This window comes from Topomyia yanbarensis, chromosome 2 (genome assembly GCF_030247195.1).
Source record: "Topomyia yanbarensis strain Yona2022 chromosome 2, ASM3024719v1, whole genome shotgun sequence".
Classification (NCBI taxonomy): domain Eukaryota; kingdom Metazoa; phylum Arthropoda; class Insecta; order Diptera; family Culicidae; genus Topomyia; species Topomyia yanbarensis.
The window spans coordinates 203,213,961-203,226,552 of record NC_080671.1 but is presented as its reverse complement, the minus strand read 5'-3'; the positions used below and the strand labels follow the sequence as shown (position 1 = coordinate 203,226,552).

Sequence of the window (12,592 nt, the reverse complement as noted above, 5' to 3'; positions counted from 1 at the left end):
TTATAAAATTTAATCGATTCTAAAAATGTCACATTGTATCCATCATTATATTGTCCTGTCCATTAATCATTCCCCTTTCTTTTAGGAATGCAAACAACAGTTCAGGCATCGACGCTGGAACTGTACCACCATAGAGGACGACACCGTTTTCGGACCAGTTTCAAATATAGGTTTGTAGACTATGTATACTTCCCATCCCAACCACCCTTTCAAGTTTCTTTTTATTTGAGTCGTTTTATGCAGTTTACAAGTCGCCTTCACCCGACTAGGCTAACGTCAGAAAATAACCCTTCTCGTAACCGCTAATGGCTTTGCCTCAACACGTCACTCGAATCACCGCTTATTCACCTCAAGGTGTACCCATCAGACATTTCACTATTTCCTTCTCCCTATATTCCTAGCCGAAGAAAGTGTCCTTGAACGGTGGCATAATGTGCATGTATTATGTGCCCACAGAAGAGAGCGATGAATAATAAAAACACTTTTAAGGTCTTTGCATCTTTGCCGCATCTGTAGGTACAAACCGGCCGTCTTAAAGTATACAGAAAAACCCTAAATCAACAAATCCTTCTCTCTCAGGTAGTAGAATAAAAGGCGGTTATTTATTTTCTTACAATTTATTGTACGGTTCAAACTACTATTCTCCTGCTAACATCGTTCATTATTCTATTTGTGTAAGTACATGTATATTTTGGAACGCTTCGACGCTGTTCTAAAGGACTGAATGATTTATTTTTTTTTATTTAAGTTATTGAAGTTTTAACCTTGGGGTCATTCGCCCCTTTATTCGAGCTAGCAAAATTCTCTTTTTGAAAAATCTGTAACCCTATGTGCGGGGTTGGGAATTGAAATCAGATTCGCTGCGTATAAGGCAATCGATTGACCAACTATGCCCGCCCCCACTGAATGATGCTTCGTCCGCATTGTATATATTTTCTTAGTTATTGGTTAAATTTTCCTGATTTTTTTCTGAACAGAATTATGATTTGTGTGTTACATCGTATTTTATTATAATGAGCGGAATCGCAACCTTTTCTTCTTTAATATATACGTTTCAAAAGTTTTATACTTTGAATATGGTAATCACGGAATGAAGGATACATTCGTGTGACAACCGTTATTATGAAAACAGTGTATTCTTTCATACAGAATATTTGGTTCATGGTTAAGAAACTCTCGAGGGATGAGAATCAAAGTTGGGGAAAATATGTTCCACACATGCCACCAAATCATAACCGTTACGGAGTTACTGTACCTTTTCGGCAATTGACTTGATTGTCATTAAATACCTCAAGTTCAAAACTAAAACATTGTATTGCAAATTTTTTAGGTCTATTGGATAGGTGAGAAAATTTCCTATTCAATGGGGCGCATAACTTTTAGTAAATGAGTTTAAAAGGTTACCTTTTAGAAGAACAGACACTTAATTTTACTGCCGAATCTCAGCTTTTTTCGCATCTTTTGCCGAAATCTCAACAGCTGAGATCTCAGTAAACAATTCTTTTGCTGAGATCTCAGTAAAAGTGACGTTTCATAGCTGAGACTCGGAAAATATTTCGCAAATAATCAGCTAACAAATCTCACTTTACTGAAATATCAGTTTCTAAATTTGCTGACTACACTACTGTTGGGAAATTGCCGAACCGAATTGAGTATGCACAGAATTCAATAGTTAGTGTTTTAAGTCTTCCTTTATTTCTCGAAAACCTAAATAGTTAACATCATAATTTTAATGATTCAGATTGTACGTCTGTTAAGGTCGCATAATTTATTCTTTGGCGTGAAACACTTATCTTGTTTCCATTTATTTGGATTATTGAACTTAGATATTTTTATCTTTTGACAGAAAAACTAACAGTAGGGGAGACCGGGGCTAGTGGACAATAACTTTAAAGAATCTTTAATTGGCCATCAGTTATCTAGATCTGCTAAGCGAAGTAGTTCATTTCAGTAGATTTTTAAGCTCTGAGGTTTTACGATCATAACGGTTTATATGAGAAATTCCTGTGTAACCGTATTAACAGGCTAACTCCGGAATCAAAAGTCAGATCTGAATAAAATTCAATAACAGCTAATAGGAGTGTCATATCTTTCATTTGAAATCAAGTTTGTAAAAATCGGTACAGAATTCGCAGAAATATAGATAGGATATTAAATTAGGAGTTTGGCAGCAAGATATCGTTCCGCTGCTAAGGCAGGGCAAATTTAGCTGCGCGCCGCTTGTGTGTGGATCGTGAACAAACAATGAGTGACAATGCAAAGCAAGTGTATACCCCGTTGCAGGCTAACTGTGTTGCTGTCGGCTTCTCGAAATGTCCGGTAAGACCGAACATTTCGATTCGTGAAGTAGAGCAAATGTTGAAAGTGAACATGGAGCTAAAGTAGAATAACTGTACAATTCCACCATATACAGTAGCGCTCGAAAGTCTTTTTTAGGTACTTCATTTCCTGCATTTTCGGAGAAATAACTAGCACTTTAGTTGATCATTTCATATTCGTTCGGAATTCAGTCGCTAGGGCGGCGCTGTTAAGGGGTTACAGCTGCCCATGGTCGCATATCAGTCCCATAAAGATAGGAAATCCCATAGAAAACGAGACAACAATGCGATCATGGGTAGACAGTACTGTAGAACACGAAAAAACAGGAATATTTCGAGATTTTTTCTAAACGCAATAAAGAGGTAAATTGGAATCCTGTAAAATGGGATTTATAATACTAGTTGTGAAGCACAAAAAATATTTTTTTCAAGTGATTTTGTCACAAGATGGCGGCTGTGCAGCATTCTCCCGTTGACACCTCTTTTTGGAAAGGGTCCAGGGCCGGAAACCTTTTCCCGTAATTTTAAACCTTGAGCTTAAAACTGAAGTCCTTATAACGATAGCAAACGACATACGTAGCATTTTTTCGTCGTTAGACTTTTAAGCACTTCTTTGTCGATAACAGAAATGCCGACGAAATACACCCTACAAAATACTTTTGAGCGCTACTGTACGTCATGAGGTACTGATTATGTCCAAAAACATTAGTCAAGCAGAATCATTTGCTTCACAGAACAATTTGAAATACGTTGTCGAATGTAATGATGTTTTATACAGTATCCCAACATATATAGATAATAACAGTATTGAAAAAAACTACATGACTTAACACCGCGTACTAGTCCCACTGTTATCAAATTACTCATGTAAAAATACGGAGAGGTGAATAGTGTTAAGAAAGATACTTGAAGGAACTTCTTCCCAAGATATCGCAACGGCGTTCGTGTGGTGAGAATGCGTCCGACAAAACCTATTCCCTCCTACTTGACACTCACCACCAGATCACCTCAAGGTGTTACATATTCTCATCGAACACTGGCCACGCACCCAGAGTAGATTCCTACGTACCAATACTGTGATCAGCCGCTACACCACGGAAAACCTTGTGCAGAGGCTGCTAACGAAATTCCACCTGCTACGACCAAAACCGGTATATAACTGTCGTGTGCTATACCACAGCCGGTTGTTAAGCCAACGACTGCGGACCAGACAGTAACAAACATCCGCTCAACAACGATCGGGCCCAGTACCACCAAACCAACTGCCATCTAATTTAATTTTAATTTCTACATATTATAAAAATCATAAAAGACCCACGGCTCAGTTATGCTCAGTTGAGCCGTGTCAAATAAACAAGAAAGAAAAAAAACGTCACAGGCGGCCAATGTGTTCAAAGCTACTTTACTTGGTCATTAGTGATCTAAACCCGCAAAATTCGTGTAATTCTGCGTACATTTTAATATGCAATGCATCATTTGACCACCATGGTGGTACCAGTTTAAATAAGAATTTGATATTTGACTGCACTCTTCAACCCGTAACTCCGGAACCAGAACTCCAATCCAAATGAAATTCAATTGAAACCTTTCATTTGCATATCATATTGTTCAAATTGGTTCAGCTATCTCTGAGAAAAATTGATGAGTTTGATTTAAGTACACACACTGAGTCGATTGGTTTAAGAGACTTGACCCACCGGTCCTCGGTTAAAGAGATTCCGAGTGATTGCATAACCTTTCTATATAAGAAAAGCAATGTATGAGAAGCGCAAAAATTACAAAGCTCCTCGAAAAACGACCTATTCTCTAAATAGTTTCATCTATTATCCCTCGAAAGCTTTTTAACCAAACACTCTGTGTTCGCACGGTTGTCACGGGAAGACAATTTTGTTAGTTACACATTTTCATACAGTCAACTTCAAAATTGAGGTACACTTGTGATGAGAAGTTTTTGACTATTATTTTGAATGGACTTCGTACGTATGGTCGGTGTTAATTCAGACCGGACTAAGTCGCAAAATCTTAAAAAAGGGTTTATTGATAGCACTGGCTAAAAAATTTCTTAAGCTCCATTCGACTTTTAGCAGATTTGAAATATGTTCTAATCTGGGACGGGACTTGCCGATAAATGTCTTTTTTTCTGTTCATTCCATCATTCGTCTCACATAGCCTCTCTTTTAGCCTCACATAGTTTAAATGGACTGGCTGCACTGCCCTTTTACGCAATTGTAACGTTAGCGCCAAAAGGAATATTTGTCAGGAAACCAATTTTTGTATTACGTGATGTTATCAAAAGTACAATTAATATTTCCACTATCTGTTCTGTACAAAATGTGTACAATCCATCGTAGATAATAGCCAATTGCTTTAATTCTACCTTTTTTGGAAAAACCATATAAATTTTAACTAATGTCACTTTTGTATCGATTTTGTTGGCTATTTTCGGCAAATTTGAGACTAAGAGAAACGAAAGCAATGAAATTGAAAGACGGATAGGTATTCTAGAGCGAATCAGTTATAAACTTAGAACGGAAAACTAGAACTAGGCAGGCTCATATGGGCATGATCGAAAGGCGATAAAACATGATGATGACCATAGACCATGCGGTAGACTTGGGTGCGACGCCCAACTCCTACTCTGCAGAAGGTAAAGAATTCTTCATATTTCCTTTCGATCATGCCCATATGAGCCTGCCTAGTTCTAGTTTTTCGTTCTAAGTTTATAACTGATTCGCTCTAGAATACCTATCCGTCTTTCAATTTCATTGCTTTCGTTTCTCTTAGTCTCAAATTTGCCGAAAATAGCCAACAAAATCGATACAGTAGAATATTGCGGCAATTAAAACATAGTAACGTCACTTTTGCAGAAAAACAGCGATTTAATTCCACTGTTTTTATGCAATTCTGACGTACGTATACAAACAAATACTGCCGAGTAAAGCGTGTCATGTATTTTCAACCGTTTTAACTCAATTACCTGCAAATTATCATGAATTCATTCAAGTTTTCCTAGGCTGTATGTGGTGATCTGGCCAGATGGTCGGTTTGGCATTTATACGGATGTTCCGTGGGTTATGCACGAGGGTCATTTAGTGCATTTCCATGAATTTGCCAAAGTTTAGCTGCAAGTCTGGCATTATCATAAAATGGATTGAATATATTATCGTTCATTTGAACACTATGAATTCATTTTGGTATCATGTAGGCCTTTTCAGGCAACGTGGAAGCGGTTCTGGGTTGGAGGATCTAGTGAATACGAAATGCGCTACCCGTGTCTGTGAAACATTTATACTTGAAGATACCTTCCACGCAGCACTTCAACGATGATTTTTGAACAATGCAAACAGGTAAAGTCATAAGGACACACGGGGCAACTTTACGATCCATTCCGGTGATTCCGCATCACTTTTAATTAGACGATATTTTAAGTGAATATTCCTATCACGCGGCACATCACCAGCTTGATTTTATACGAACAATACTATCAAATATAAAATCATCTGGGCACACAGGAACGCTTTATAATAAATTCCGGTTATTACGAAATCCGGTTTTTCGGATGAAACATTTTTGTTAACCTTCCGGCAGCCGCGCTAGTGCACCGAGTGCACGCTACTCTGAAAATCTAGCGAAATTGTCTTAGGGCACCAGCGGGTGCTCGTTCAGTGAGCCATTTGCGCGACTTCCGGAGGGTTAAACATTACTGCTATGCGGCATATCAAATAACATCAGCTTTGAAAATTATGGACAATGCAAATTCAAAGTTAAATGGGAACACTTTATTAAAGATTCCGTAATACGGAGGCTCAGACCAATCAATTCTAAGAATTATTTCTGTCATGCGGCACACCAAATTCTGTGATCTGTGAAGAATGCAATCATATTTGAAGACATTTGGATACCGTGTCCCACTTAGCGATCTGTCTTGGTTATTCCGGATTCCGCTGCTTTGGTAAGTTTTTTAGTGGATATTCCTGCTACACGGCACAAAATACATCATGTCGGTTGTCTTCAAACTATTCAAGCACAGCATACGGTTATTCTGGCGTTGGTCGTAATATGCCCCTTGTCATCTGATGACTTTACATCTGATTGCATTGATAGTAGATCGAGTGTGTCGAATAACAGGTGTATTCAGGTAAAAGCGTTTCGCAGGTATGGGTTACTCATTATGGACCCACTAAGTCTCTCAGATGGTTTCAAAATTAACTTAGAGCCTTTCAATATACAATTTATTAATGATCATGTTGTTTTATTACCAGTCTTCAAGCTATACTTTAAAAAATCAATGAAGCTGACTTAAATTTGCCTCGGAAAGACCCCATGAAATGTTCGTATAAATTCGGAACCGGATATCTGAACAGTTCAACTTATACGGTTTATGAAACTTGAATAAATTCCAGATCATTTGGAGGGATTTGGTTGGAATTGATTTAGAAATCTGTTAATTGGAACCAATTGTGCACCAAAATAATGAGAAATAAAACAACAGTGAACAAGAGCTTCCACCAAGATATGTTCGTACACTATTGTGGTATCCATGTTGAATAAGGCTAAGCTCCCTGCTTTGCATTCTAACTTGCACAGGAGACTGCTTTATGAAATATAAATGGTTGAAAAATAAGTTGTATACCACCCTAGCCTCATTATAATACTACTCTAACCATTTACATCACATAATGGTGTTTATCTAGCTCCACAACGTCACTTACAGCAACTTAAGAATAAACTATTAAACCTTGTTAAATACGCGTTCCGTACTACATATTTTGCACCGGTACGTCACTTTGGTAAAAAGTGGCGTTTACGTCACTTTGTTTTTCGCGTTTTAAAAGACCATTTTGCATAATTTTTGAAAGACAATTATACTGAAAGACGTTGATTTATGTAGAGAACTCAAAAATATGAAAAAATGAAATTTGACCAAAATTGCGCTAACGTCACTTTTGCATAAAAGGGCAGTGCATTTGACAGTACCCGCTGGCTGCATTTGTAATTCAAATAATTCCAAATATATGCCCCCTTTAATGTGCCAAAATTGAGCACAACCTTAAAGTTCATCGAAATAATTCGCCTTACCAGTAGGGTTGTGGTACCGGTAATACCGGTACCGAAAATCCCGGGAATACCGACTCATTTTTGGTACCGTAATACCGGTACTGAACAAAAGCCAGTACCGGTATTTTCGGTACTATACAATTTTTTATGACAAATATGTGAACTCTGCAGGGGATCTGTTTCAAAATATCGATCTGCAAGATAACGTTTAATTATATTAATTTACCTTCTAGATAAATCGGTGAGATGACACCTTTGTGTGGGAATGAGGTGGGGCCATCATCATAATAATTCTAGAAGTTAAAGTTTTATTAGCGACATTCTGATTGGTTTCCATTATTCACTGGGTGGCGCGTAATAAGACTATGGTCTAAGTCATGTCTGTATTTGGTTTGCTCTTAAACCTTTATCTATAAAAGAACGAACAGCGATTTAGTAGCTAACAGTTTTAGACTTTGCTTCAAATGGGGCGATTTGTAATTATTGGTGATCGGAAAATTCAGCAAAACTCCATAGTTAAAGGAAAGCAAGGAGCCTTGATATGCATTAGAGAATAGTAGGCAAACGAGATAAAGGTCGAAACCAATTTTCAGAAAAGCAAGAAAGGAAATGCGATTAACCTGCTCGGATTTACTGCCATTCTCGCTTTGATTTACGGTTGTTAACAGGGTTTCATACATTTACCATCTGTTCAAGTCGACGAAAGTTGCACATTTAGCAGTAATTGATTTCAAAGTGGCGTAGATTTCGAAATAAAAGAAGGTACCCTATACGAAAAATATCTTCTGTGAAATGAGTCTTACCATTCCGAAGCAATTAAAAACAATACACATGTTTTTTGATCAGCACAAATCAATCATCTGAGAAGCATTCAAATTCAGTTTGAAGCTTTTTTCAATTTTTTTAAAAAAAATATTCGAGTACCGGTACTACCGGTACTGAGGGCTTCAGTACCGTAGTACCGGTTCTCGCCAAAAAGGGTCGGTACTGCGAACCATACTTACCAGCTAGATCAACGCAAATTAACGTATTTTTCATATGAAAAATGCTATTGTAAGCAATTGATGTGATGTGATGTGATTTTTTTTCTAGATGATTTAATGTGATTTTTTTCTCGTTGATTTACATATATGCTAGAAACACAGGTTTGAAAATGTAAACAATTAAAAATAAGCTAAGATATGTAGGATCTTTGAAAATAATATTAATATTTTCTTCTTTTTCATCATTTCGATAAAATAGTTCAAAGAGCAAAAAATCAAACATTTTAGTACCCAAGCAGGACTTCAGGATGTACGCGCAATTTTGACGTATAAAAAAGGCATTGTTTTGTAATTTTTATAGGAAAAGACAGCAACGCAAATGGTTTTCCCAGTTTTTACTCGATCCAGTCAAACAGACAAATGGGTCCAGTTTTTATAAATGTCCAGTTTTTTCCCAGAGGTATGTGACAAAAATATTTCCTCACTATTTGCAATTTAATAGTAGTTTGCTATATAAAATAAAATTACGAAGAGAACATCCTATCTGAGGAACAACTTAATTGTTTTTCAGTAACCGTATTTTGCAGCACTCTGCATTATTTCAGTACACATAAGAACTTGGCATGCTATGAAATGCAAGATTAGCAAATATCTTTAATTTAATGAAGATTGTTTTTTATGGTCACTAGGGATGCGATATGAAAATATCCGAAAGCTATATTTAAATAGTAGCGATCAATTTTAGACCATCTTAAACTAGGAATTCACTGCTATATACACTGCTACTCAGAAATAAATTTATATTAAAACTGCGTATGGAAGAGAGGTGAAATTGAAGATTAGTTTCTTATCTTTTTAAATAACTGAACAGTTCCATATTCAATAATTTTGTTTATCCTTATGTTTGAGAATGCTTTTTTTAAAAAAGATCAAATTCATTCAAAGAAACTATTGGCATTGCAAGGATACATTTGGTTTTTAATCTACCGTAGAGATATGCGGAGAGAAATGCCAACGCTAAACAGAATGGTAAATGCAATCTTCAATTCAATAGTAATTCTTCAAAAGGGCTAATGAAACTTTTGTAAACAAACTTATTTCGCTCATTTTTCCGCTACAGAGTTGAATTTTATGAAAAATACACATGAATCAACATCTTTGCCCTTGGTAGAATCAATTTCAAATGTTTTCTGTGTTGAAATGATAACAAATTAAGAGAAATCAGCAAAACAAAAGTTTGTTTACAAATCTTATTGGCCCTATTCAAATGTTGATATGGAATTCCATTGTTAAAATCTAGCAGTGCTCCCAAAAATTGGTAGATTGGCTCAGCTGGCTTAAAAATTTGACACTTTCGCTGGCTCCGTATATCTTTTCCTGGAGGATAAGTTCCGACTCCGGTTTTTCCGACATCCAATTTTTCCGGTTTTTGGAAAATATTGTTGGCAACGCTAGGAACAGGCACACGAGCTCGCTTCATCCACAGCACAGCTCGCGAGCTATGTAAGAACAAGCACACGAGCAGAACATCACTGGTCAAAATTTACTGAACCTTTTATAAATCCCCGGTAAGAACAAAAGATTTTTTATTTTTTCCATTTAAGAATATTTCGCTTTCGGGTATAAATACATATTCTTTATTTATTGAAAAACGGGTTCAGATCGAGCACGCACCAATTTTTTTTTTTTTGTTTATGGGTACGGATTGGATTCAGAGTTTTTTTCATACCCACCAATACTATCAACAATCAAACTCTTTTAACTCTTATAGATATGCGAACGCCATAAAAATCACTCGACAAGAATTTCAAGCTACGAAACAGACTAGAAAATCTGTGGAAAGAAACATGTAATATTAAGAACACAGCCTTCAATATTATAAATACCTCTACCATCCTACTGTCCAAATCGAATTTTGTTGTATAAAAGAAATTCTATATCGCTCATCATATCATCTCATCACTTTTTCTTGCCAGTCTTATACGAATATAATGTAACAAAAAAAGGCTCCGGTACTTTTACAATCACTCAACCGTCAAATGAACATTTTGAATGCATGACCGACTTCCACAGTTATGACGGATTGTCATTATCATTCTTCGATATAATATAGGGTTGGATTCATCAGGGATGCAATTCTCGTCGTAAAGCGAATGCGACTTTGGGATAAATCTCGACCCCTTCGTAAATGTTTACTGGGGTGGCGGTATGCTTTCGAACTTTGTTCGTTCGCTTTGTAATCGGTCACAGCGACGATATCTTTCTAACTAACCGTACACTGCATGAATAGAACGCAGGAGCCATTACCAACTCTGCATCTGAGCACAACCCGTCAATACGGGTCACATTGAATTGTAGAAAATAAGGATAAATGCAGTTTCATGCTCCCCGGTTATTGTTATACGTATAAGCATGATATAAGAGGGATCTGTCAAAACGTAAACCGATTATAAATTAATCCTGAGAAACAGATTCAGATGCAAACAACCAAAAATATTATCGTTTCAATTAAAATTCGATTGCTTGGTTGTTCCTGAAGTGCGCATTAGAGTAAAATGATCAAACGGAAGTGGAATGGAACCGTCTTACAAAATTGTGAAGTCATCATTTCAAACTGAAGCCGAGATGAGCATCTATGTAGGGATAACAAGAAAGTGGGTGCTCGACTCGGGTTGGGATACAATGTTCGAGTAAATCTAGTTTAGTTCTGAATATGCTATTATAATGGCAGGTGCCGTAAAAAGATGCTGGTTTCTTTGAACATTTTATTGTGCCTTTAAAACAATTCTGGAGTAATGTGGAAATAGGCTTAATCTCCCAGTCCTTATTTGTCCCACAAACAAAGCCAAATCAAATTTCTTTTTAGAGCATACATAACAAAGGCGATAAATGCAATCTTTGTTTCTAATCGTTAATCACTTTGCAATTATGTAGTTTATCATCAACATGTTTGCATTGCCCTCCATTCGCCTAGACAATCTAACTCGTGTATGCTGGTATCTTTTAAATGTAAATAATACTTTCGTGATGCTACTCGCCTGCCTGGCGTGCTCCAGGCACATGTTATAGATTCTGTTATACGATGATTGAGATTATATTTTTCCTGTTTATAATTGAGTTTAATATTTTCTTCGTCATTGGTTTGACTCACCATAACATACACATATATGCATGCAAAGCTGACGATATGCTGCTTTCCTCCAGCTATCCGTAACAAGTACTGACTCACTAGTTACCCTTCTGTTCGGAGGTAATATGTTCACTTACATCTGATTCGTCACGTCACTGAAATGTGTTAGGTTGTAGCGAGTTTCTCTTTCATATTTTGCCGCTCGCTGTTCTCATCGCTTCTCGAGTTCCCCCATATATATATACAGTCTGCCTAAGCCTATAAGCGTGACTATTTCATACAAAAAACGAGATCCGGGACTAAAACACAAATTTTGATTCCCCGCCTGTGCCTATTTGCCTACTCAACTGCTACTCTGTATGCTAAATATTAGCCGTTCAATCATGTTACACAGCTGGAAACGTCTACACTGCATGCACGGACGCTGGCTCTGAAAATCAATTCAGTCTATTTGCGCCGAAAAACGGATTGAATTCAGTTAAATTAGTTTATATAATTTACAAAAGAAGTGAGTGACAACAAAAGGTATAATTTGAATAGGCTCATGGTGTGATGTACGACGTTACGAGTATGTTCACTTCTGGTAGGAATAATACATATTGGAAACCTATGCAGAAGACGGTGTTAAACTAGCAAAATGACATGTCATATAACTAATTGCGCCGCAAAATCTGTTTAAATGTAATAAAGATTCAATTTAATTCAATAAGCACTTCATAATCAATTAGTTCTAGAACGGCAACACGGTGTGAATATATGATAAATACATTTCAGATTTTTTATTTTATTTTATTTTGAGTAGAAAATGCCCTGTTAAGCCAAATTTCGTTCAAACCCAAAAACCTCCTCATCCTTTGTACATACAGTTTACAAAAATCCAAATGGTACATTTAACAGCAATTGTAGAAATCTGAAGAATCATCTCGTGATAGTAGTAGATTGGTTATGAAAGTGTCTTTGGAAACATCCAAAGACAGAATATCGAAATCGATAAATTTACAACGATCTTGGTAACTTGGAATATTTGACGGGTTCCGCTATGGAAGAAAAAGAAATTGATGTTGGACAGCTTCTATGCATTGAATACCATTTTGATAGTAGAA

The 12,592-nt window shown here is 36.6% G+C and overlaps 1 protein-coding gene across 1 annotated transcript in view; it reads left to right on the top strand.

The window, feature by feature from the left end:
* The window catches only part of LOC131682729 (protein Wnt-5), a 167,296-nt gene that overhangs the window by 95,685 nt on the left and 59,019 nt on the right, over window positions 1-12,592 (top strand). The window contains exon 3 of the mRNA XM_058964426.1: window positions 86-170. Coding sequence (XP_058820409.1) covers window positions 86-170 — 85 coding nt within the window. The remainder of the gene's footprint in view (window positions 1-85; window positions 171-12,592) is intronic.